General features: G+C 32.8%; 4 protein-coding genes and 1 long non-coding RNA gene across 5 annotated transcripts; 2 read left to right on the forward strand and 3 right to left on the reverse strand.

The window, feature by feature from the left end:
- The first annotated feature begins 1,550 nt into the window (after nt 1–1,550).
- Nucleotides 1,551–3,436, forward strand: LOC107629140 (large ribosomal subunit protein uL23). The gene is made up of 3 exons (XM_016331844.3): nt 1,551–1,652; nt 1,772–2,135; nt 3,155–3,436. The coding sequence occupies exons 1-3, from the start codon at nt 1,637–1,639 to the stop codon at nt 3,237–3,239; spliced, it is 465 nt and encodes a 154-aa protein (XP_016187330.1). The 5' UTR covers nt 1,551–1,636; the 3' UTR covers nt 3,240–3,436.
- A 1,270-nt stretch (nt 3,437–4,706) lies between these two features.
- LOC107634111 (uncharacterized) lies at nt 4,707–6,826 on the reverse strand. Its single transcript, XM_016337686.3, has 2 exons — nt 6,713–6,826; nt 4,707–5,717 (listed from the first exon to the last, which is right to left on the reverse strand). Exons 1-2 carry the CDS (start codon nt 6,749–6,751, stop codon nt 4,902–4,904), a joined length of 855 nt encoding a protein of 284 aa, XP_016193172.1. The 5' UTR covers nt 6,752–6,826; the 3' UTR covers nt 4,707–4,901.
- An 8,635-nt stretch (nt 6,827–15,461) lies between these two features.
- LOC107629136 (aquaporin TIP1-2) lies at nt 15,462–17,334 on the forward strand. Its single transcript, XM_088508528.1, has 3 exons — nt 15,462–15,669; nt 15,961–16,211; nt 16,745–17,334. Exons 1-3 carry the CDS (start codon nt 15,537–15,539, stop codon nt 17,117–17,119), a joined length of 759 nt encoding a protein of 252 aa, XP_088364654.1. The 5' UTR covers nt 15,462–15,536; the 3' UTR covers nt 17,120–17,334.
- Nucleotides 17,335–17,481: 147 nt separating this feature from the next.
- On the reverse strand, nt 17,482–19,271 carry LOC148569679 (uncharacterized). Its single transcript, XR_015907289.1, has 2 exons — nt 18,196–19,271; nt 17,482–17,913 (listed from the first exon to the last, which is right to left on the reverse strand). It is a non-coding gene; the product is annotated as an uncharacterized LOC148569679 (long non-coding RNA).
- A 1,861-nt stretch (nt 19,272–21,132) lies between these two features.
- LOC107629138 (uncharacterized) lies at nt 21,133–26,562 on the reverse strand. The gene is made up of 8 exons (XM_088506581.1): nt 26,512–26,562; nt 24,511–24,982; nt 23,693–23,844; nt 23,269–23,420; nt 22,779–23,180; nt 22,500–22,673; nt 22,078–22,376; nt 21,133–22,007 (listed from the first exon to the last, which is right to left on the reverse strand). Exons 1-5 carry the CDS (start codon nt 26,560–26,562, stop codon nt 23,018–23,020), a joined length of 990 nt encoding a protein of 329 aa, XP_088362707.1. The 3' UTR covers nt 21,133–22,007; nt 22,078–22,376; nt 22,500–22,673; nt 22,779–23,017.

Consider the following 26,562-nt stretch of genomic DNA (forward strand, 5'->3'; position numbering starts at 1 on the left):
CAAAGATAGGGAGATTCGAACCCGCAACCTTTAAGTGAGTATGTATAGACTATGCCATTTGAGTTATAGCTCGTTGAGTTTTTTTTACCAAAGATAGGAAGATTCAAACTTGCGACCTCTAAATGAGTATGGGAAGACTATGCCATTTGAGTTATAGCTTATTAGTATGTTTTCATTTTTTTTTAATCTGAATTTAATGTCACAGAAATATAATCAGCATATCAATGATGTCATTATTTCTGAGCAAATTGATGCTGCACATTTTGTGCCGCCAATTGAAGTAAACACAAATATTAATAATGATACGGTTTTGTTAGGTAGACAATGATTTTTGTGAATAATGGGCTCTAGAATTGACTCAATAAAGTAACAAAATATTCCACCTCATATTACTTCCTAAATCCTTACATTAAGATAATCATCCGCATACTTAGTGAATTGAACATTCAGCTATTGTTAACTGTGCATGAGTAAACCGAATAAAAGGAATAACCACCAAACAACTAAGAATCAACATAATCATCTGCATACCTATTGAATTGAACATTTAATATATCCATTGTTCACATTATTTAGAATTCTCATTGTCTCCCTATACTTTAAAATATGGAAAAGTATAGGTAGACAATGAGAATACTAAACAATGTGAACAATAGATATGTCGGATGTTCAATTCAATAGGTATGCAGATGATTATGTTTATTATTTTTAATTGGATGGTTATTTCTTTTGATTCAATTTATTCATGCACAGTTAATAATGACTGGATGTTCAATTCACTAGGTGTGCAGATGGTTATTCTAATATTAAGGTTTATAAGATAATTTAGGGATGGAGTATTTTTTTTACTTTATTGGATCAATTCTAAATACCATCATTCACATTATTTACAAAAAGGGAAAGTATGCGGAGCCAATGAAATATTTATACAATGTGTACAATGGAAGTTTAGAGAGTATTAGAGATATAATCATTAGTGTTACCTTTTCTCATCAGCTGAAGCTTTTGGGATGAGTGGTATCACGCATGGTATTAAAGCGCCAGATCCAAAAGGTCAAGAGTTCGAGCCTTGGAGAACCCCAAAATTAGATTAATCTTTTAGGAAGATGTTTATTATCGCTAGTACTCGGATGGTTATTCTAGATAGTATGAGAGATGTTCATTTTGTAACTTAATAGCCTATTGTATACATTGTACAAATAGTCCATTATCTCCCTAGCGAGATCCTTACAAAAATCATTGCGTACCAAACAAAACCCTTTCCCACAAGTATATATTCCTTTGGAAATCAAATAAGCATCTATATAACAATATTATCATTAGGCTGAATTTCTGCTGATGCGATTAGACTTTGGAGATCTACATTTTTTTTTTTTTGTTCATAGAGATCTATATTAATTCATTATTTTTTAACACAATGAAACCGTTATCCTAGGCCTGGGTCCTCTCTGTTGGCCCATAATATAAATGGGCTCGACCCGCTCTCATTCTCACTGAAAGAACCGGGAGGGGGACATTGTGGTAATTTCGCTTATATCTATTGGAGTCATATATAAGACTCCCCAAACCCTAGTGTAAGCTTCTTCCTCAGCCTCTGTAGCGCGCAGGTTTGTGAATCTCTCCACCAAAAACCCTAATGGCTCCAGCTAAAGGTACATTCATTCATCTCCTTCGTTTTCAACCTTTCTTCTCTTCTCTTCAATTCTCAATTTCCATTTCTCATTTCAATTCTCATATCTTTTCTTTTCCTTCGTTTTTTTTTTTGCTGCAGTTGATAATTCGAAGAAGAATGATCCGAAGGCGCAGGCATTGAAAACCGCGAAGGCGGTGAAATCAGGTTCTACGTTCAAGAAGAAGGCGAAGAAGATCAGAACAAAGGTTACGTTCCACCGACCGAAGACACTGAAGAAGGATAGGAACCCTAAGTACCCTCGCATCAGTGCGCCGCCGCGGAACAAGCTCGATCATTACCAGATCCTCAAGTACCCTCTCACTACCGAATCAGCCATGAAGAAAATCGAGGACAACAACACTCTTGTCTTCATCGTTGACCTGCGCGCTGATAAGAAGAAGATCAAGGATGCCGTGAAGAAGATGTATGATATTCAGGCCAAGAAGGTCAACACCCTGATCAGGTCAGATTTTTGAATATTTTGTTCAGTGCTTATTATTATTATTTTTTTGTTTGATATTACTCGTTTATGCTTGTTTGATACTGCTACGAATTTGTTAGTAATTAGAAGCAAAAATGATTTTAGTGTCACTTTTAATCACTGAAATTGTAAGATTAAGTGAGGTACATGTTGGACTCTTTAGTCTTAGAAAATGATGCATGTTATAATTTATATGATAAGGACTATCTTGACATACTAGAATATGATGTTGCACTCTCAACCAATCATTTATCCACATATGTATTATGTTTTGCTAAGAGTTTAATTTACATGCATAGTCTATTACATCTTTCTATTATACCACGTGTACACCAAAATCATCCACCAAAGTCGGCAACCATTATAAAATACATGTTACTAATACACATTGAAAATAAATTAAATCACACAAGTATTTATACATAAATACATTTGTGGCTGATTTTAGTGGTTGATTTTGGTGTACAAATAGCATATTTGTACATCTTATACTGCCTCAGAGACAAAAGAAGATAACTTCTGCATCTACTATATTGGGAATAACTATTTCTATTACATATCACCTGTCATTTTTTGCACCAATATTGCCTCGAAATTAAAGTGGCTAGTTAGTTCTAGGGTCATATTTTATAATGACAATACATTTTCGTTTAAATACATTATGGATTATGGATATTAAATTTGTCTTATGTTATGGACCTTAATCTATAATTTCCTAATATCAAGTTTTTTTTTTGGGATTCATTCCAAGATCAAGCACCTGTTTCTTTTATCATCCTTTTGATTTTTGGTTCTACTGATTTGAGGGTCTGTTCACAAAGCACTGTTTGAAAATATCGCACTTGACATTGTCTGTTATTTCAGCTTGTCTGGCCAGAATATAGGTATTCTTTGAAGTTTAAATAGTTTGAGAAAGCCCATTTAGAGTGTGATTTACTGCATTCGGATTCCAATATGGCCATGTATGGTGCAATTTCTGACTCTGAAATGTTGTGTTGCAGGCCTGATGGCACCAAGAAAGCGTATGTTAGGTTGACGCCAGATTATGATGCATTGGACGTAGCTAACAAGATTGGGATCATTTAAATTGGTGCTTGACTTCACCATTGTCAATTTGCTATTTTTATATTTTAGGTAGTTTGTGGTTATTGTTGACGGGAACATTTGAAAGAAGGGTAAGTTCTGTATTTTCTTCTTTGTTATTTGGTGTCTTTTGCTGTAATTGACACTGAGCAAACCTAGTGTTTCAATTTTGACTGAGGAATTATTTAAATTGATTAAAATGAGCATCTCGTCATCCTCTATTTTTGGTGATTCCACAATTCCTTGTATATCAAGATTTATATTCACACTAACATCGTTTGGCTCAGCAGCTTATAAACAGCCGAAAGTTCAACTTATTTGTAAAGCAGCCATTATTATGAATATACTTCTGGCACCGAAAATACTGCCAGATGGGTAGTTCAAATTGCACTTGTTTTGGTCATATGTTCGTCTTTATTGAAAGTCGCTGTTAATTTTGACAAAATGACACGTTAACATCATTTGTTGATTTACCAGTATACCATTTTCTTCAAATGAATAATAATTTATTGTTATTAAATAGGATATGGACATAATAAGGTGATGAATAAGTGACACACAATTTACTCTCGACACTTTTGAGACGTGCAAAATTGGCTGCTACTGCAATTCATAATCTTATACTGTACTTTACACTCTGCTTGAAACACAAAAGTACAACAAACATTTGATGTTCTTCCTAGATCCTATGTATACATGTTACCACATTAACCTATGCTTTAAACAGAACCAACTCCTACGTATGACGTTGGCTTTCCATTGCTAGTTGGGTAGAAAATGTGCATCCCCAATCAAAGTATGCCTTAGGACAAAACAGAGAGAGAGGTTCTACAGAGAGGACAACTTGAATGAGACCGAAACCACTCGTCCACGCACGGAACATGGAAGCCATGGGAGCAATTTGGAAGATGTTTCAACCACTCCCCTTCTTCGAACTCTCCAAGACAAATGGCACAGTCTGTGTTAATCTGCTTGTGTTCTCCTCCTTCATTTACCTTGAACTGGTGCATTGGAAGAGAGCGAACAGCAGAAGATTCCAAACCACTGTTTCGAAACTGTGGAGAAGAAGGATCTTCAATATCTAATCCATCTCCATGTCCCCTATGAGCATGGTTCCTAGATCTCATCACGCATTTTAATACATGTAGGAGAAGATTCCGTATCCAGAAGTAAACCAGTGGAGATAAAAAAACCAAAATTGAGAAAATTAGGAAAAAAGTGTCTTCAGGTTCTGCAGATTCAGAAGACATCTGTGTTAATCAGATTAATGAAAGTGAAGCTACAGAGTTTCAAAATATGCGTGAAAACCAAAGCGTAAATATGAGCATCTAAGGACGGTTAAAACCAAGGAGTGTAGATTCATATTGCTGATTAAGAAGCATGGTCTTTGATTATATCATAATTAAATACTAATTAGTATTGTGTTTGTGACAGGCACAAGGGTGTTTCTGTTGTTAACAATAAACAAAATTTAGCATCCAAAGACAAATTATTTTTGGTAACAGAACACAAAAAAAGGAACCTTTTTTAAACTAAAACCAAAATCTATTGCCAATAATCAAATGCAAGATATGACATTTACATTGATTGCTGTTAACTTCATTTACATAGTGGAAAAATTAGGACTCAGGGAATGAAACTCTCAAAAATAGAAATTAATTAAGCTCATTGATGCCTTTGCCTTTTCCTTGAAGGAATTTGGAACCTAACACTAGGACTTGATGAACTCAATTGCCGTGCATTGTTCCATGATGATGATGATGATCCAGCAGTGCCATCAAAGTTGAGCATAAAAGCCGAACATGCCGATGGAGGATTCGAAGAACACAATAAGGATTGTGATGATGGAAGGAGCTTTGGCTGCAGCAATGAAGAATTCCCATGTTCTACAAAGGAATTAGAATTGACAGAATAATCCTCATTGATGGTTAAGTGTGGAACATTGATTTGGTGCAATGGTGGAGGGTTTCTCCAATTAGGAAGTGGCCCTGCAAGGAGAAGGGTATGAAGCAATGGACCAGATTCTTGCACAGCTTCAAGGAGCTTACCCTTTTGAGGCAAGACTCTACCTTTGGCAAGAAAATCAATAATCTCAGCAGCAGGATCATGTTTTGAGAAATTCATGTCTTGAACTTGAACCATGTTCTGATATAGATAATGCCCCATGTTGTTGTTGTTGGAAGAATCAACAACTACATTGTTGATGTTTGAGAATTCAGGAGAAGAAACAGTGTCAAAGAAAGGAGAATCTAGTGAATCATGTGACACACTCTTGGATTCTGTGATGCTTGAATAAGAATAATTGTTATTATTGGCATCAAATGGCATGAAATTGTTAATTAGTTTCTGTAGTTGAAACTTTGCTTCATCCCTCTCTTGGTATGCCATGTTCAACATATTCAAGAGTTCCAACTTCACATTCTTCATGATTTCAATTTCATGTTTTGCATCCTCAAGCTTCTGCCTCAATTCTTCATCTCTCTGAAAAAAGAAAAAAAACCAAAAATCAGAAACTGGGTCAATTCTTACTTATGTAAAATACTCATTGACTCTTGAAAAATAAGAACTTTGATATAAACACAATGCTGATATTTTGGCTGAGAATGAAACGTAAATTACGGGTTGGAATTTAAGGCGAATATTAAGGGAATGGAGATAGAGTAAACTATAACAAACAAAAGATAGAGAAAGTGATTTTGTTTTAGGGAAGATTCCAAGATCAATGTCATGATTTTGATGCTTTTTTCTCAGACATTAAAGTGAGATTTGACACACTAGCTTTTTATTTTTTGGTTTTGTCAAAGATTCTTATTAGGAAAGAACAAATTAAACAACACATATAACCATGTAGTATATATATATATATATAACCTATAATTAATTGAATACAATGTTCTACGGAAAAAAGATGAAAAACCTTCCTTGGTAAATAAGGAAACAAATATGGACATTAATAAAGGACAAATTTTCCAGAACTAAAGAAAAGGGGTAGAAAATAAAATAAAAATATGGTCAACTATGAAATTATGGAGCCTATCATGTTTGAAAATGGGCCCTGTGAAAATGTAATAATAATGCACAGAAAAATAAAAATATCTTCACTGAGAGACAGAACGTTCAACACAACAAACAAACAATGAAAAGAAGGGAAAAGCAATATTCAAGGACTAATTAATCCTTCTTTTTTTTTCCAGAAAATTTTAACATATGATCGATAGATTGAAGGAGATAAATTAAATGCAACATACACTATATTACTATATGTATTAAACAGAAAATATATAACTCTCAATATTTTGAATTTAAGTATTGAACAAGAATTAAACAAGAATGTACAAGAAGCATAAATAAAACATAAAAGATAATTGGGTATAAGAGAATGCATGAAAACCAAGACATAAAATTAAGATGGAAAAAAGTGAGAGAGAGAGAGAGAGAGAGAGAGAAAGACAAAGAAACAATGTGAAACACCGCACCTGTTGGCAAATCAATGCCGAATAATACACGTCTTCCATTGTTGTTACTTTGAAATTAAAGCTTCTAAGATAGTAGAAGCTAGAAACTGATGTAGCAGGAAGGAGAAGGAGAGGGAGAACGCTTAAAATATAGTGTATTCTCTCTTTTATATATAGAAGGAAGAGATGGAGAATGATGATGATGATTGCACCAAAAACACTAATAAGTATGTTATTATTTATTTATTATTATTATTCAGGGGAAAAGGAATGGACAATGGAGCTATATGAATTAATGTTTTAATTAATGCGATACTCTCTTTTTTCAATTAAATCCAAATTTGTTATTATTGGTATCATGTAAATTAATTAGGGAGGGATGTAATTTTGTTAAATGAGTCTAATTTTTTTTTGCAGTAATTAATTAATATGTATTAATATAAATTTTAGATTACTTGTTATACAAGTCAATGTTTTTAAGCTTATATTTAAGCGCAATCGTCTAATCAGAAATTATTTTTTATATTAGTTCAGTTTTGGTCATGCGCAGTTGAGTGGCTAAGTGTCTCGAGCCAGTTTGAGTTTCTGACTCTAGAAAGAAAAAAATTATTGTCTTGTAAAAATTCTCTTCAAAAAATAACATTATCTTAAGAGAAATATAAAAGTTATTTTTTGTTGAGTTCAAACTTCAAACACTTAAACTTTTATTTTCAACCATTTTTGCTCTGTTTATAAATCAACAACACCTGAAACACTCTTTCTATAAATCTTGGTGTTTCTGCTTCACATTTTGTTCTTTTCCTAAACACCCTTTGATAAAAGGTTTTAGTTTTTGTGGTAAAGAAAAAAAAATTATTTTTATAGTTGTTACAATAAGATTTCGAACTCAATAAAAAGGAAGGGAGATTTTTTATGAGATTTTTAAGGATTTTATTGTTCTTGAGCTAAAAAAAAAACTTCTGCTAGATGGAAGAGGCGGCAGGATTACATTTATGAAAATAGAAAAAAATGAATTCTCGCTCAGATGAGTTTTTAAAAGTAAAAATTTTTTGTGAATGTTATAGTGCCTAAAAGGTGGTGTCTATTTACTAAAAAGAGTTAAAAATTAATATTTAATTTAAAAGATATAAAAATAAATAATTTTTAAAAATTCAAAACTTACTACAAAAAGAAAATTAGGTAAAATTTAGACACCAAATCATAGACTCCATAGAATTGGCTAAATTTTTTAATATTATTTTTTAAATGAGTTTTTATCGCTCACTGTCCGAAAATGCTGACTTCACCACCCCATATTTGATCAACACTACTCATTCCTATTTTTGAGAATAACACATAACAATTTTATATCCAAATTTTTTAGTCTCGCCAACGGGTCATCATTTAATTTTTATTTTCTTACAGCTGTTGATTCCTTTTTTAATTTTCAATTACAACTAATTTCGATTAATACACACGCTTGGAGGTTATTAGTCATCATTATATTGTTAGCTCTTGCCTTTCTTCTCTTTTCTTTTTTCTCTTTTACTTTACAATATCATTAAAAAAAAAAACTTTTTCATATTCAATTAGAAGACCAATATTAAAATTCTATATATGAATTATTAGTGATATAAATTATTTACTTAAATTTTAAAGTATGTGATTTTATAATATAATATTAAAATTTTTTTAAAAGATCTAAAATTCGATTTTTAATATTCTAAAAAATTTACATTTCAAACCAAAAATAGTGTTATATATAATCATTTGTGTTTCAAACTTAAAAAATTCTCTTGTGTGATAATAAATTATATCTTTTTTTATCAATTTAAATTTCTACCATAAATGATTTTATTCAAAAAATACTGAAAACAATTGAAAATTGAATAACTTGGTATAGCTTTTACCTACATTCATTTAAATTGTTTGAAGACATAAATTATGGCAGATAAAAAAAAAAAAACTTTTTGTCACCACATTTATGAGTTATAAAACATAGATGTTGGACACAATTTTTAACATTATCTTGCAACTGCCACACTACCATACCCTATACTATACTATACTATATTATAGTATACTAGATTGAGATGTGATTGCAGTTTGAAGCTTGTACTATCCGATAAAACTGAAGGCTATATAATAGTTGACTTGCCATCCATGCCCTTAATTAATTGGTGTTTGCTATGATGGCTAAAAATGTTGTTTAATTATTAAAATAGGTTAAATAATTAATTTAAATTTAAAAAGTATAAAAGTAGAATTTTTTTAAATATTTTAAAATTATTATAAAAAAAAATTAGACAAAAATTAGACACCAAATAAAAAGCACCATAAAATTAATCTAATTAATTTCTCTATAGCTACCATTATTTTGCATTTCAATCATTTGGCCCTTTTCACGTTTTTATACAAGTTTAGGAACATGGCTGGAGGAAGCAGGATACCACCTCTTTATGTCCCCATATTTATGTCCGAAAATGTTTGGTAACCAAAGAAAATCAGCCAAAAACAGTTATAATTTGCCTTATTTAGCGTTCATTAATTGTTGCAATAATTAATTAATACCAAATAAAGTAAGTTTTGGCTATTTTTTTTTTGTCTACCTAACATTATCCATTTATGCCCCTCTCTCTTTTTGAGATAAAAACTTAGTTAAAAATTAATATGATAATTTTTGTTAATTTCAGAGACATAATTAATATAATTTAAATCTCATAAATTATTTTAATACACACGGTTAATATGAAGCCTTATTCTAGAGTTTAACTTCAACTAATATGTTTTTATGCATATAAATAAGATGAAATTTAAATTTAACATTTATTTAAACAAACAAATGAATTAACACGAACTAAATTTAGTAAAACAAACTCTTTTGTTTAGCTTATTGATGTTAAGAATCAAAGAATGTATTAAAGAAAAAAGGATTTTTTTTTTTTTTAAATCTTTGAAGAGAAAAGAAAGTAACTCTAAAAACAGTTCACACAATAGACAAATAATAAGTCTTTGTTATTAAAACAAGAGAAAGCAAAACTTCACTTCCCTGATCACTTACTACAATAATTAATTATTATGTAATTAGCTTAGATTGTGCCATCCTTTAATAATTAAAAACTTTGTTAGTGCTCCTCTCATAATAAATATATTATTAGTATTTTAATTGAGTTTTTGTTTGTTTTGAAGGAGGAAACGTACAAAGCCGCACAAGCAAATGGATGCAACATAACAACAAAGCTTTGAATACGACAAAAGTTGCTGAAATTAATTATCGTTGAAAAAGTGATTAACACCTTAATACGATGTATCTAGCACTATATGTAGCTGCATCAACAACACATGCACATGCATTTGTGTTCGTGTTTGTGTAATGTTTGTTCACATAATAATAATAATCTTTATTGTTTTGCTTTGTCGTCATTTATATGCACCTCCAAAAAGTTGACTAAGCAAATGAATTTAATTTTAATGTATGCAGTATGAAGAGGCAAAGAGCAACGCTCTCGTTTAATTAAATTTACATTTTTAGATAAATTTTTAAGTTATATATTTAAAAATTAGTTATTTTTATTAATATAATAATAAATAATTAATTATTTGTGTAAGGAGATATAAACCTTATTTTATATATGCATCAACTTATTAATTTGAGATAGACTTGTAAATAAAATTTAAATTTGTGATTGATTAATTTTTGACTTGTCAAATTGAGGGATATTGTGAAAAAAAAAATAAAAATTAGATTTACATTAGTGTAGGTATAATTAATTATAGAAAGCCTCTATATACTGCTATCAGATTGATTACATTATTAATTTAGGAGAGTGCTGGATAAACAATGACCATCTTAAACAATATGAACAACCACTAATCAAATAAAAACACACAACATCTTTAAATTAACCATCTAAATTTTAATATTAAAATAACAATATGTACACCTAGTGAAATGAACATTTAATATATCTATTATTCACATTATTTAATATTTTCATTGTCTACCTATATTTTTTTATTAATTTATTATGCATGTTTGATATATACGGATGAGATGACTGTGGTTAATTCAAGCAATGTAATTAGATCAAATAATTTAATTAATTGAGCTGTAACAGAATATTTTTCTTGTTTAACAAAGCAGGTTTCAATTACTGTCTATTGATGAGAAATTTGTAGTTATATATGTACTATGTAGCTTAATTTAATTTTTTTGACAAATTAAATCTATGAAATCGGCGTGCATGCCGCGTTATTTTTGACACCATTTCACTTGAGAATTGAGATTACTATACGTACATATCTGATTCAAATTAAAAGCAATTATATATTTATATCCATTCCTAAAAGCTAAGATTACGATATTATTATTATGGAGTTGAGTTCGCATGTTTGTGGAATGAAATGCACATGGAGACAGCAGATTGATTCATGTGCAGCATCCAAGGTTGAGACACGTCCATCACCAACTTCACTTCTCTACTTCTTCAATTCCTACTAATCACTAATCTATGTATGTTCACACTCACATCTCACTTTCAACTTTCAAGTTCAATCTTCATTATTGTAACAAATGCAATGAATTGCAATATAATGCAACTTAGCTTGTGGTTTGTTACAAGTAAATGCATGGAGAATTAGGGATCTCATTCTACGCATCCTTTAGGCTGCGTTTGTTTCTAAGAACAGGACATGACAAGACACTGATAACTGGATAGGATAAGACATTGATAAACATGATAAACAGAGACACGAAATGTTGTATTTTTGTATTCTATTTGGTGATAAACTAGAACAAATTATGAAAATTCAATTTATTCTCATTTTTTCCATTTAAAAAATTTGAGATGAAAAATATAACAATAAAAAATATAATTACGAAAAATTAACAAGAATAATGAAAGAAAAAATAAAAAATAAATTGTATCCCTTATTAGTGTCTCTGTGTCCTTCCTGTCAGGGTGGACACAAAATACACTAATTCAGTGTCTCTGGACACATTGTCTCTGTCCATGTCTCTTCTGCCAAACACGATTTTGTGTATCAGTGTTCCTGTCTCTGTAAACAAAGGCAGCCTTATATATTATATATTCACGATATCCCTCAATTCAGTAGGACAAAAAAATTAATGCGAATTAAAATTCTATTTAAAGATTTGTCATTAATCAATAAGTTATTGTATTTATAAAGCAGTATTCGAAATTCTAGTACTTATCTAAGCCATTGGATGAGTTAACCACTCAACCAACTCAGTTGGTTATATATAATCAGATGAGACTTAGCCAGGTTTATTTTCCATACATCAATTATTATAGGCTTATCTAATTAATTAGTTCCTGGTGTTGATATTTATTTAAAAGTTCAACAACAACAGTGTTTTTTTTTTTTTGTTTTTTCTAGGATCCTAGAATAAGATATTATATGATAACGGGCTAATAACCAGACAATGTAAATAAGTGGCCAAAAAACAATGCAAAAATGAAGCTCTTTTTTTTTTTTTTTCAGCTTTAGAACAAAAGTATAATGATTATATACACATATTGTTGAAGGAAATTAAAGGCACAAAGGCTCCTGTCTATTGCAGAAAGGGAGACAAGCTGGTGAATGAGTTGGTGTTTATTAGGTATGTGTGAATGTGTGATGCCCCACATGAAAACAAAACGAATCTACTCAAAACTTTTAATCCTTCCTTTTTAGATAAATAGTAACTTAGGTCAAATAATGTTCAAAGTAATTTCAATTTGCAATGATTTTAGTTAGATGCTTCCTTGAGAATATAAAAGAGTATTGTAGCCAAACTATAACATCACATGCAATTGCCTTATTCTTGTGTTTTTGTTTCTTGTTGATTGGAATCTCAAGAATCAACAACTAATGTAAAGGGATCGTAGTCTAAAAGTGTAACGCTCCAATAATAATTATAATTACTTCCAAGATGCATGACTTTTTTTTTTTTTTAATTACAATGAAAATTTGGCAAGGTTGTGAATAGGTGAAAATGAAATTATTTCACAAAGAAGAAGAAATCCGAAGGTACAAAAATGATGGAGAGAGTTAGAATGCAAGTACAAAGTGTAAATCATGTCGCTCAGCGTTTGAATATACACTTTTTGCCAACACATATATGCTTACTAATAATTATGCTTTACTTTCAAGTTTGTTCATGACTTCATCATGTATATATATGCCAAGGATTCTGGATTTCTAATACTTGTTCCTCAGGTAAATATTGAAATTAACATTAAATCACTATGCCAAAAATAAATATGTTCTCTTTAAATTAATTTATTTTTTTGGGACTGAAAAATAATGCATGTTAGGCTATTAGCTCACCGCCGGAATTTTTTATTTTTATACCTCCTAATTCGATAAATTAAAAACTAATTTGTCGCGAATTTGAATTTATTTCTGGTTAACACTAAGTTGGGTTGAAATTTTAGGGCTTATATTTGGCCCATAAAACGGAGATTTGATTGAGTAGGCCCATATTTCAGACTCCCCTATAACAACTAAAGCCTCCAATTTTAGGCCCATTTAAACATGGACTGGATCAACATTGCAATGATGGGACCTGCTGAAGTTTTTGCTTCTGAAGTACTGAAATTTCGACCCTTAAAGAAAAAAGAAAATTATGTCCAAAAAAAAAAGAAAATGTATTGAACTCTATTCTTTTATTTTTCTTCTCAGAACCTCCTTCGAGAAAAATAGTATAGTCATAAGTTCACTTTGCACTAATAAATTTTATAACACCCAAAAAAAAAAGGTGATGAATTCTTGTTATAAAGTTCTCTAGATTCATCACTTTCAAATCCATGCAAATAATCAAATACTACCAATACACTCCTATCATCACAATTCACAAGTCACAGCACATACAACATCACTATCAAATTCCAAAATCCCGTTATTTCTAAATTCGCTATTTTGCATTGTTTCTCTGTTATCAGTTATCACACCAAAAGAGATGTCAACTTGGTTTAGATTATTCCCCCCTTTAAGCCGTCCATAATTAAATTAATGAAGCCGATAAGTTTAAATATTAAGACATTTTTGTAGGGCTAGGAACCAGGGGGTATATAATAGGACAATTATTTTTAAAAATTTGAAAAATACTTGTGGATCCATCATATTTGAGGACACACATTTAAATAGTACTTGGTAGCTATATTAGTGGTTCAGATTCAATCCATAAACTTAGGTATTATTATTTTAATGTAAAATTAGCAGTCGTAACTAGCTTTATGCATGATTTTATATTTATATGCTTATACATTCAAATAAATCCAACCCACTATGTTCCACCTTCTCCCAAAGCTACCTACTTATTTTTCAATTTTATCTAACAACTCACTTTAGCTAATACTATAGTGAGTAGTGACATAATGCTTAATTAGGCTAAGTCTAATCTTAGACAGAAAAAAAAAAAAGTTGTTGCTATTTAGTACAAGAACGAGGTAACAAAATTTATAACAAAAATTACATGTAACTAATGTAACATAGTTATCATCGTGAATTTGTTTGTCCCTTCCAAACACAATGAAAATGACAATTATTATACATCATATATAATAGAAAAAATAAGGGTTAAGTACGATTTTAATCCCTAAAATATATATCGAAATTTTTTTTTTGTCTTTAATTTTTTTTACATACAAAATCATCCTTAAAGTTTAACCTGGTTTTAAAATTATCCTTATCTTATGGACCAAAATCGTACAAAGGTGGCGGCGAAAGCGGAGAAAGAGGGGATCGTGGACAACTTCTTTTTCTTCTTTTTCACTTTTTCCTCCTTCTTCTTCCTTTTTCTGTTCACATGAGTAGAAACACTCTCTTTCTTTTTTTTTTATTTTATAATTTTTTTGTATGGATAATTTGGTCTAAAATTTTAATATTTAAGTAAAAAGAATGATTTTAAAACTTAGTTTTAAACCTTAGGGATAATTTTATATACAAAAAAAGGTTAGGGATAAAAAATTTTTTCGACCTATACCTTAGGACCAAAATCGTAGTTAATAAAATAAATTTTGTACGTAGAAAGTAATATTTTAAGAATTGATTTTTGCAAAATCTTTACAAAATTATATTGCAAAACAAAGTAAATCAATATAGAATAAAGTGACAAATAAACTTATAAAAATTTATACTTTGAACAGATTCATCTTTAAAAAAAAATATTAATAAAATTTTATAAAATAGTATATATAAAGTTATAAACACATTACTTTTAAATTAATATCTATAATTAGAGTAAAATGTCTTTATTTAAACTAATTTATATTCATATTTATTATCTTAAAAAACTTTATTAATTTTTTTTAGAGACTAATTTATGCAACATATAAATACTCTGAATTTATTTGTCACCTTATTAGTGAATATATAAATTTGGGATTTGGATCCTCTAAAGTTTGAATTTCACTTTAGAGAGTAAAGTGTGATCTTCTCCCCTTGAATAGTTTCTCTTTCATATTTATTATTGGTCCCACCTATGAAATCAATGGTGAGAGATCACACTTTACTCTCTAAAGTGAAATTCAAACTTTAGAGGATCCAAATCCATAAATTTGGGTCCAAATGGTAATGAAAGGCCCCACTAATCACGAGTCAGTCATCGGTCGGTGATCCAGCCTCCATAGCATCACATCACACCGTCCACGTTGCATCACCAGAACAAACCGGAGGCCCCGACATTTTTCTTTTCAACCATTTTTTCCCCGTGCCTTTTTGCTCTACAACTGCAACAACGTTACATACACCAAATATTCAAATTCTAAGTGCTATATATACAACTAGTATAGGAGCAATATCACACATCAAGAAGCTTATTAGCAACCTAAGGTAACATTCGTTAATTAAATAAAAAAAAATGCCGATTTCTAGAATCGCCATTGGAAATGCTTCAGAGTTCAGCCAAGCTGATGCACTTAAGGCTGCACTTGCAGAGTTCATCTCCATGCTTATCTTTGTCTTTGCTGGGGAAGGCTCTGGCATGGCTTATAGTAAGCTCTAACAATCTTTCACATACATAATATTACAAGTGTTTTTATAATTTTAATTTAATTTTTTTAATTATTAGAAAAATATCAAATTCTAAATGTTTAATTATAATAATTTTGATGGTGAAAACTCAAGTACTATCAACTTCACATAAAACTAATAATTAAGAACTATTAGATAAAAATTTAGTTAAATCAATCAAATTATTTAACAGTTTTCAACTGAAGTTGACGGCACCTGAGTTTTTAACAATTCTGATACTAATTTAATGGGTGGATGTTTGGTTTTGACAGACAAGCTAACGAACAATGGCGCAGCAACACCAGCTGGTGTAGTGGCGGCTTCTCTGTCCCATGCCTTTGCACTTTTCGTGGCGGTTTCCGTCGGTGCTAACATCTCCGGTGGCCATGTCAACCCTGCCGTCACATTTGGCGCCTTTGTCGGTGGCCACATTACCCTCCTTAGAAGCATTTTGTACTGGATTGCTCAGTTGCTTGGCTCCATTGTTGCTTGCTTGCTCCTTAAATTCGCCACTGGTGGATTGGTATGAAGATAACTAAATTATTTCATAAAAAGTGCATTGGTTATTGGATAACTAAACTCAATGATTATGCTTCGTTACTTGAAAATAGTTATGATAAAATAAACTGTTTCCGTCAATCATTTAACTATCATATAAAAAAAAAAATAAAGTTTTGACATAATTTTATTAACGTGACCATTAACTTTGAAGGGAAGTAGTATAATTCTTTAGAAATTAATTTTTAAATGTTTTTTGAGTTGTAATTCACTAAAATGGGTGGCTGAAGTGATCTACACAGAGCATTCACATGTTGCAAAAATATCTATATATAAAATCAGAAAAAAAAAATATTATTTTTTTGTAACCTGTAAAAAAAAAAATTAGACCTATATTTTTAAAACTAAGACCATTTTAAGGAAATTAACATTTTTTGAAAATGATATACAAATTTTTCAGCCTTATCTAACCATTTTTTTTCCCCTTCTGACTAGTGATCATTAATGTTTCTCTTTTTGTACTAAATTTAAGGAAACATTTTATTCATGCTATTGCAGGAAACATCTGCATTTGCACTTTCATCTGGGGTTGGAGCAGCAAATGCATTAGTCTTAGAGATAGTGATGACTTTTGGGTTGGTGTACACAGTTTATGCAACTGCAGTGGACCCAAAGAAGGGTAACATTGGAATAATTGCACCAATTGCAATTGGCTTCATTGTTGGTGCAAACATCTTGGCTGGTGGTGCCTTTGATGGTGCATCCATGAACCCAGCAGTGTCATTTGGGCCTGCTGTTGTTAGCTGGACCTGGGCCAACCATTGGGTCTATTGGGTTGGCCCATTTATTGGTGCAGGAATTGCTGCACTTGTCTATGAGCTTTTCTTCATCAACCAAAACACTCATGAGCAGCTTCCAACCACAGATTATTGAAAGACCTGAACTCCTGATGAAGGGTAAAACAGTAAAACCACACACTTGAGTTTATTTTTTAAAAAGTGTGGTGGATGGCTTGTTTGGCTTCCCATATATGGATGTTTGATCTCTGTTGTTTTTGTTTGTACCTTGTAATATTTCCTTTTTCTCAACATGTTGATTCCTGTTTACTACTTTGCAATGTTCTGTAAGAAAATATCATTTTAGTTAAACTCTACACTATTTACATATGATCAACTTAAAGAGAAAAACCATTAATCTTGATACTAAAATCATTGGATAAAAACCATTAATCTTGACACTAAAATCTGTAGTTTAACAAGCAACAACATACACATTCTTCCAAAGGAGTGAACTAGTTTGAACAAGCTAACTTTCTAAGCTATTTTATTGAATAGGTCAATAACTCAATATGAATCCACAAAAGGTAGAAATCAGCAGAGTTTACAGAACTACACATCCTCTAGCATGCAAGAACTGCATTAGCTAGCATAATTACAATGTCAGTAAGTCAGAAAAGATTCGTATATGCAAATACAAATCAGTGTCTGCAGCGGCCCCATTAAAGAAAGTTATTATCTCAGCTTGATTGAAACTAAACTATGTGTGTATATCAGTATATGGAAGTAATAATACAAATTCAGAAGTTCAACAAGATGTCAATAACAACCAAGATCAATGGCTCCTCACGCTCTTTTCTTATCTTGGCACTTAAAGAGTTTTGAACGTCGCTGCTTGAACAAATGCAGATAAAGTTTGAGCCAAAGGAATGGATAAATGATAAGTACAACCTGATTCAAAGAAATGGATCATAAATTAACACTTCACAAAGATAATTACGAACAAAATATATTTAGCAAGGAATAAGTCAGGCCATTTATCATATAACCACTCTTTCTAATTTCTATTTAATGCAAATTAAAGTACCAGTTCCATTTATAGGAAACATCATATCAGTTACCTTTGTATTTTTTTTCTTCTTCTCTTCTTTCTTTTGAAGGGATAATAGCCATAACTTAACTAGTTACAAGAGTAGATAATTCTTGACATATCTAGACAAATGAAAAACATACCTTAAGGAAATCATAGTAGCTAAATGGGAGGCCTGAAAATGCAGAAAGTAACGTACAGGAGAGGAGAAGACAGCCGCAGCGTCACCAAGCCACCACGCAGGTTACTTCGGTGAGAGCGAGAGAAGGATAGTCGAGATGAGAGATAGCACCTAGGTTCTCCCACTAAAGTATAATAATAAATTACTTGACAATAAAGAAATACACATTTCGACTTATCTCACCTTAAAGTGAAAGAATCACTCAATGCAATTCACACTTCATCACCACCTCTTTCTTCTAGTTTCAACCGTAATCGCCACTTCCTCCTCCTAATCACTTCTTTCATCTCCTAATCCTTCTCCTCCCAATAATATTTTTTCTTTGAAATTTAACAAGGTTATATTTCTCACCTCTTTTGTTACCATCACCACCACCACCACCACCACCACCACCACCACCAAAAATGGCTTTTCAATGCCAATAATTTCTAATTGCGATGCATGCAAGACTTCTAAGAATCATTCTTTTATCGCTGTCACAACAGGAGAGCTATGCAATCAACAGCACAGGAGCAATAAATCTAAATCCACCCGTGCCATAACTAAACTGATAAACGAAGGAGACGTTCTTACAAGATTTACCGTAGGGCATGATTTTGAATTTGCTGAGATAGAAGCTTTAGTGGACACTGGAAGTGATATAGTGTGGGGACTCAATAAATCCCCACAAAAGCTTCTAACTTGCAAAAATAGAAGTTCCTTATTGTAATGATCCACAATGTAACCGCCTAGGTATTGATTGCAAATTATGCATACTTGAAAGTGTCCATTGCAGGTTCCAACAAGAATATATTTGCGGGTACATTTACAGAAATCTTTTTTAGTAACAAAATTTGGATTAAAACAATAGGCACGGATACTCTCCTGGAACTAGGCAAAATTATCTTTGGCTATAACTATTGGATTGTACAATTGGACTGAACCAGGTCCCTTCTCTTTCGTCAAACAGCTTGGTATAGAAAGATTTTGGAATTCCATAGGAAAAACAAGTATCTTAAGATTTGGTTTGCATAGAACAGAGTTCCCTAACACGTTTCACGGCATCATCCATTTTATTACATTAATGTTAAGCGTATTACCGTGGAGAATACTATACTACATATGCTTAAGAGAACTTTTGAATTAAAACCTAAACGTAAAAAGAATTTTATTGTAAACACTGTCACTAAATTCACATGGTTGATATGGCCTGCCTATGACCTCCATTCAAAGAAGTGCGTGAACATATGATGGAATTTGCCTTAAAACTTGATTCTGAATTATTGTGCTAAGCAATGTCCAAAGATACAATAATGAAGATTCCTACTTTGAAATTTCACTTTTGTCCAAAGATACAATAAGGAAGATTCCTACTTTGAAATTTCACTTTTCTCCAAATGTCGTGCATTTAGACTCGGATAGAATTTTCATACAGAAAAATTTGGATGTGTTTAGCTTTCATGAAGATAACTAAAGATAGTACTTCAATCTTTGGTAATATCCAAATAACAAACTATGAAGTGGCATACCACGTTCTCAAATAAATTTACTTTAAAGCTAAAGAATGCTCAGTGTAGCATACAAGACGGTTAGAAATAGCAATCAGATGTGTGGTAGTCAGCTGATTAAATTACCACAGCTAATTGCTATTTCTAATCAATCTTGTATGCTTACACTGGGCATTCTTTAGCCTTGAAAAAAATTTCCTTGAGAACGCTATATCCCACCTCATAATTTGTCATTTGGATATCACCAAACATTGAAGTACCGTCTTCCTCAGTTGTCTTGGTGAAAGTGAAAGGTAAACACATCAAAATCCTGCCATATGAAAATCTTGATCAGATTCTAAATGCACAATAACATTTGGAGAAAAGTGAAATTGAAATTTCATCGTAGGAGTTTTCCTTATTGCATCTTTGGACTTCGCATAGCACAATAATTCAGAAAAGCTTTAAGGTAAATTCCATCATATGTTCACATAACTCTCTTTTACCAGGAGGTCATAACCCGGGATACGAACCATGTGAACTTAGTTCCAGTGTTTACAATAAAATCCTTTTTATCGTTAGGTTTCAATTCAAAAGTTCTCTTTGGCATATCTAGTATAGTATTCCCCACGGTAATAGGCTTAACATTAATGTAATAAAATAGATGATGCCGTGATACCAAGGTGAAACGTGCCAGGAAATTTCAAACCAAACCAAATCTTAATAACTATTTTCCCTAAGGAAGGAATGCAATGCGAAAATCTTTCTATGCCAAGCTGTTTGACGAAGGAGAAGGGACCTGCAATTATTCCTCTAACTTTCACCTTGCGTAAGGATGTACAATCCAAGTTACGGCCAAAGATGATTTCTCTTATTGTTTTAATTGTTTTAATCCAAACTTTGTCACTCACAAGAAAGCCTTACGTAAATATGCCTCTTTAATATTCTTGTTGGAACCTGCAATTTGCAATATCAAATTCAAAATCATGTCCCACCCTGAACCTTGCAAGAACATGTCCTTCGTTTACCAGTTTAGTGAAGGCATTTGCTGCCAGTGGATTTGGTTTTATTAGTTTTTGTGATGCTGCTTGCATAGCTCTCCAGTTACGATAAAGAATTATTCTTAAAAGTCTTGCATGCATCAGAATCACAAATTATTGGCATTGAAAAACTATTTTTGGTGGTAGTGGTGGTAACGTGAATTGAAGTGTGAACGGATAAAATAGAAGAGGTAAGAAATGTAACCTTACTGAATTTCCTAGAAAAAGCATTCTTAGAAGGGGAAGGATTAGGAGATGAAGACAACTCCATTAATGAAACAAAAGGAGGTGAAAGAAGTGATTAGAAGAAGGAAGTGGTGATGAATGTTGAAACTAGAAGAAAGATGTGGTGATGAAGTATGAATTGCATTGAATGATTCTTCCACATTCAGGTGGGGTCGGTCAAAATTTGTATTTCTTTATTGTCAAACAATTTATTATTATACTTTAGTATTGTACATTTGTGTGTTGGGTACTAAGCCATATATTTTTTTTTTGGAGTTATACAGGGAAGGGAGAACCTAGGTGCTATCTCTCACTCTCTCCGTCTCTAGACTATCCTTCCCCTCTCGCTATCACCAAAGTAACCTGTGTGGGTGGCTTGGTGACACTGTGGCTGTCTTCTCTCCTGTACGTTGCTGTTGTGGCGGCATCAGTTGCAGGTAAGCACTAGGCAGTGCGTCTACTCTCTTCTCCTTCTCCCTCTGCTGTGCATTTAAATCTGCTCTGTATTAGTTCATTGTTGCTGAGGAAGTGAGCATCAGAGTTTTGGGGATTGGCTTTCAGCCAAAGTGGGGAATCAAAGACGTACTTAGAATGCCAAAGGTAATTTTCTTTCTCCCCACCTTAATAATTGAGCATCAGAAACCAGAACCAATCATAAAACCATGTATATGGCTAATCATAAACAGTCCGTCACATGAAATAAAATCAACTGATTGACTATTTGTAATAACCATTAAAAAGAATTGTTATGATTATCATCACAACAACAATGATGACTACCTGAAAAAGAAAATTGGCATCACAGTAAAAAAATAAAACAATCTATTTCAACTAAAGCCTTATATAGTAGCTCAGGTATAACTACCTTCCAACTAACATGTTAAATCAGGGAAGTGATTTGGAGTTGAGGCTGGTGGTTTTTAAGTGGAAATTAACTCGTCTAAATGCATCTTCATTTTACTTACCTCAACACCATGGCAATCTTCACAATGGCACACAATCCCATAGCCATTAATCACTTCCCAAAGCTCTGCTTCTCCAGCCTGCAAATTTCTCAAATTTAGACACTCGCATTTTCAACAGCGATACTCTTATCTCAAGAAGAGAGCTTACACAATAAGAAGGAAAATCAGTCAATGCCTTCACACTCTGAGCATAATTCACTGCCAAACCCTCAAGAATCCTCATGGCTAGAAGCTCCTTCAGACTTGTTGGGCACCTCTTAGTACTAGCATTAGAAACAGCAACCAATGCACCATCTTCAAATGCCTCCTTGACATCATCACCAACTTCAACATCCTTGCCACTATCATTAGCACGCTTCTTATTATTACCACCAACTTCAACAACTTCGGCATTGTTATTTACCTTATCATTCCCATCCTTTGCGCCACTAAATTTGAAATAATGCTCTGTGGCATAAATCACAACTTCATTTAAAATAATGCTCAATTTGACATTACTTGAGATTTCTACTGAGACAACAAAAATTCCTCCAAGTTATAGTTGTACCATCGTTCCATGAACATACGTACCTTTGGAATTTTGTCACCTACTTCTGCTTGGTTTGGGTCAAATCCCTGCACAGTTAGATCGACATAAGGTCTTTCACCAATATGTGTTGCAGGTCTTGATGGACCAATTTTGTTAGTTTGTGGTGTCCTTTCTTTTTGGTCTTTGGCCTCATCTTTGTCCGAGAACAAAGTCCTCTGTTGGGACACAAACATTTTAAGAAGAAATTACGGTTCCAAAAGGATGTACATTGACAAAATGAAAGCAAGTCTCTAACTTCATAAGGGATATAAGTAAACTACCGTCAACTTATCATTTTTCCCAGAGATAATTTGTTTAGGTGTCCCAGTTGATGAGGTCTTCCTTTTACGCCTTGAGTGACGAAAAGCCAAATGGTCCGAGCTGTAATCTGGTACATCAATAGGTGTATCCTTACGCATGCCTTTTTGTTTTGAAGTGGATCGTCTTCTTGACTTGGTTGTTGATGCAACAGTCTTGACATCAACAGATGGGTCTGCATCAGCCTTCAACACAAGTTGTCTTAGTAGTACAGCCATCTCATCCATCTTTTGACTTTGTCGCTTATTTCTTCCTTTAGTCCTTGTATCTCGATTTGCATGGGCATGCAATTGTTGCAACCTTTCCCACAATCTTGAGATACTGCTTTTGACTCAGCTTCCAATCCCATGGTCTTACTTTTATCTCTGTGTTTTGCATGACGAAGATTGTAAACCACGGATCATAGTTCAAAGGATACACATGTTCGCACCAATCACATAAAGATGGACTTACTTACTTTGGATCCAATCGAGTGAAAGGAGCACTGTTGTTGACGTGTGCGTTGGAGAGAAACGACCAATCCCATCGCGATGAAGCAAAACCAGATGTTGAATTGCCATAAAGTCCAAAGTCTGCAGCAAATCCTTCCATGGTCCTAGCAAGTTCTACAAAAATTTGTTCGTTCCGGAGTTATGGAGTACACTATGCTTAAGAACTAAATGAATCAGGCTAAATCATTTTGATTTCTTCTTTATATTATCAATGTAAACATGAAAAGCCATTCATACCAGATTACTAGTATTCTCAAACCCACAAATAAATAAGCAAATTCCCAAAATCACCAACGTTATTTCTCTTTCTATTTTAGTCAACTAACTACTGTATCCTCAAAACATTTGTTGAAACTAATTTATTAAATTAAACAGTGGGGAAAAACCTTCCTCTTCTTCAAGTAGCGCAAGGCAGAGAATAGCGTGCTGGAGGTGCAAGAAGCAGCGGAGACAACTTTTGTCTGTATCAGTTCCAGAAAGATGTTGTTATCTTCACCAGCTCCTAATTCCCATTTGAAATTTGAAGCCAACACTGAATCTTTTGAAATAACGAACTTCAGGAGTAAGGGAAAGAAATAGAAAATTCTAAACTATCCATGTCTTACTAATAACGAGAACAGAAAAACTCAATCCCTTAAACTCAATAATTACATCAGTTATCCAACTAAATAACTGGATCACAGTTATCATAAACTGATTTCAAAGCCTAGAAGCAGAGTGAAATTAAAAACATGAAGCATATAATAAATCAAAAGATCACCAGTTGCAATTTTTTTAATAAGAACAGAAGTTAAGAACTATGAAAAATGAAGAAAGATTAACATTTTTCAACCCAATTTTAACAAAGCTCATCACAATGATTAACAACAACAAAAAACACTGAAGGAACAGTGAATCAGTAACATGGGCAGTGCAAATTTAAAATTTAAAAGTTATCAATTTAAAATCTATCATCAAATACAATCAGTGAGCAAAGCCAATCAACCAAGCACTGACTGAGCATTCTGTTATGATTCTGTGACTAGGAAGCAACAAATTCAGCAACAAATTTAACAAATCTTAGTAAAATCCCGATTTACAGCAACATTTAGATCAGCAACAAGCAAATTTATTGATTAGCAATTTTTTCAGCAACATGCAAAAATACAGGGAGAAGGGAAATCTGGAGAAGAGAGAACAGCGAAGCGATGGTGCAGGGACTCACCAACGTCCGACGGCGAGTGAGCGACCACCCCACGGAAGGCGACGAAGCAAGAGACAACCCCACGAGTTGCTTCTGCCGCCGGCGACGAGACAGGCGAACCACGAGATGCCAGTGACTGAGACGAGACTCCAGTGACACTTGGAGGCAGAATCGAGCAGAGACAACCACGGACGACGAGCAGCAACCAACGCGCACAGCTCGAGCACTCACTGGCGGAGGGAGGCGCAAGCAGCCGAGCACAGAGGAGAGAGGCGAGATGCAAGCACACGACGCGGAGGATCCAGCGAGAGGCCCGAGAACACGAAGACGGTAGTTCTTGAGTGCGACGGACGGCGGCAACAATCTCCCATTCCGACAGACGGCGACGACGATTGGTGGAGGCTGCTAGGGTTTGCTTTCTTTGGTGGAGGCTAGGGCATTTGCTGCAAGCAGGAGTTGGAGAAGTGGGGGATAAGTGGATAACGCGTGCAATCTTTTCTCATTCAACAAAGGAAACGACGTCTTTTGTAAACCGGCCGGCTTCCAGTCCGGTCTGACCGACCGGTTACCGGCCGGTTTAGCGGTTCTCGAGCGGTTTTAAATTGAGCGGTTTTACATATTGGATCGGACTGTTCCCTTTGTCCGTTACCCGTTGAACCGGTTCGCCCGGTCGGTTTGGTCCGATTTTTAAAATATTGGTTATTAACAAAGTTACGAGAACTGGACCGGTTAATAAGCACTTGATTCAATGATTTACTGGTTCGATCGGAGTTCAACCGGTTTAGTTAAATATTAAATAAAATTATTAAAAAACCTATATATAATTTTGAATATATAAATTCAATCATTTCTAACTTAACAAAATTCAAAATTTTACAATTTCTCATCATACATTATCCATAATTTAATATTAAAAATTCACAAATAACTTTAATCATCAAAGTTCATAACGAAAAAACAACCATATTCCCAAAGCATGACCCAAATTGCTTCCATTTACACAACAACATGACGATCATATCAATCAAAATCAAAATCAAAGTGTGAATTGGTGGTGGTGGCTGCAATGGTTCTCAGAAAAGAGAGAAGATATAAGTGTGAATTGGTGATATAGGGTTCAGATCAGACTTCAGCACTTTAGCCTTTCTTCTTTTCTATTTTTAATTTTTATGGACAAAACGACGACGTTTCAAAGGGTGTATTTTCGAACCAAAAATCCTCTAAATAACTGGACGATTCTACCGATTTGTCGGTTAATCGCTAGTTCGACCGGTTTTTTGTCAGACAGTTTATAGACTTACTTAGACCGATAAGTAACCATTTTTCATTTAACTCAGTTGAACTGACCGGTCCGATTTGATTTTCAGGAGACTGATTATTAGTGACAAAACTTTTCATTATTATCATTAACATTGCTGTATAATCAATTGATTTTAAAGAATGTTTTTTTTTGTTTTATAAATAAAAAACGTTATTTTCAAAATAAAATAAATTACTTAACATAATTTATATAATTATTACGCAATTTTTATTATGATTAACATCAAAAGATTATTCAAAAAGACCACATTAAAATTATTCCAAAAAATTGTTCGTCATTTTTTTTTAAATATATTTTTTTATTGTCAATCATATTAAATTCTTATTCATAGTCATTAAATAAATTTCAAAGATAAAAATTTGGACAAACACATACAAAAAATGAGAATTTCATGCTAACTGAAAGTATAAGAATAATTGAGACATGGAATTAGAGTTTGAAACACTAATAAATTATTTATAAGTGGTTACTTGACTTTAGAAAATTGAAATTTAGTATCGTGTTTAGTAGCCAAAAATTAGAATTAAATTTTAAATTTTAAGGCACAAAATTTTATTTTTGTTAATACTTTTAAAAAACAGAGACACAAGAATTTGTACACCCATTAAAGAACCTAATAAAAGCCCCGGTCTTATCGCTGTCTGCAGGACCACCATAACCTCGTAATTCGTGTGTTAGTGTTTTTGTCGCTTGGTTCTTACTAGCTCTGTTAAACAGAAGCAGTCAGCAACTCGCTCAGGTCCATGCCGCAT

This window comes from Arachis ipaensis, chromosome B3 (assembly GCF_059453495.1).
Source record: "Arachis ipaensis isolate K30076 ecotype BB chromosome B3, ASM5945349v1, whole genome shotgun sequence".
Taxonomy (NCBI): domain Eukaryota; kingdom Viridiplantae; phylum Streptophyta; class Magnoliopsida; order Fabales; family Fabaceae; genus Arachis; species Arachis ipaensis.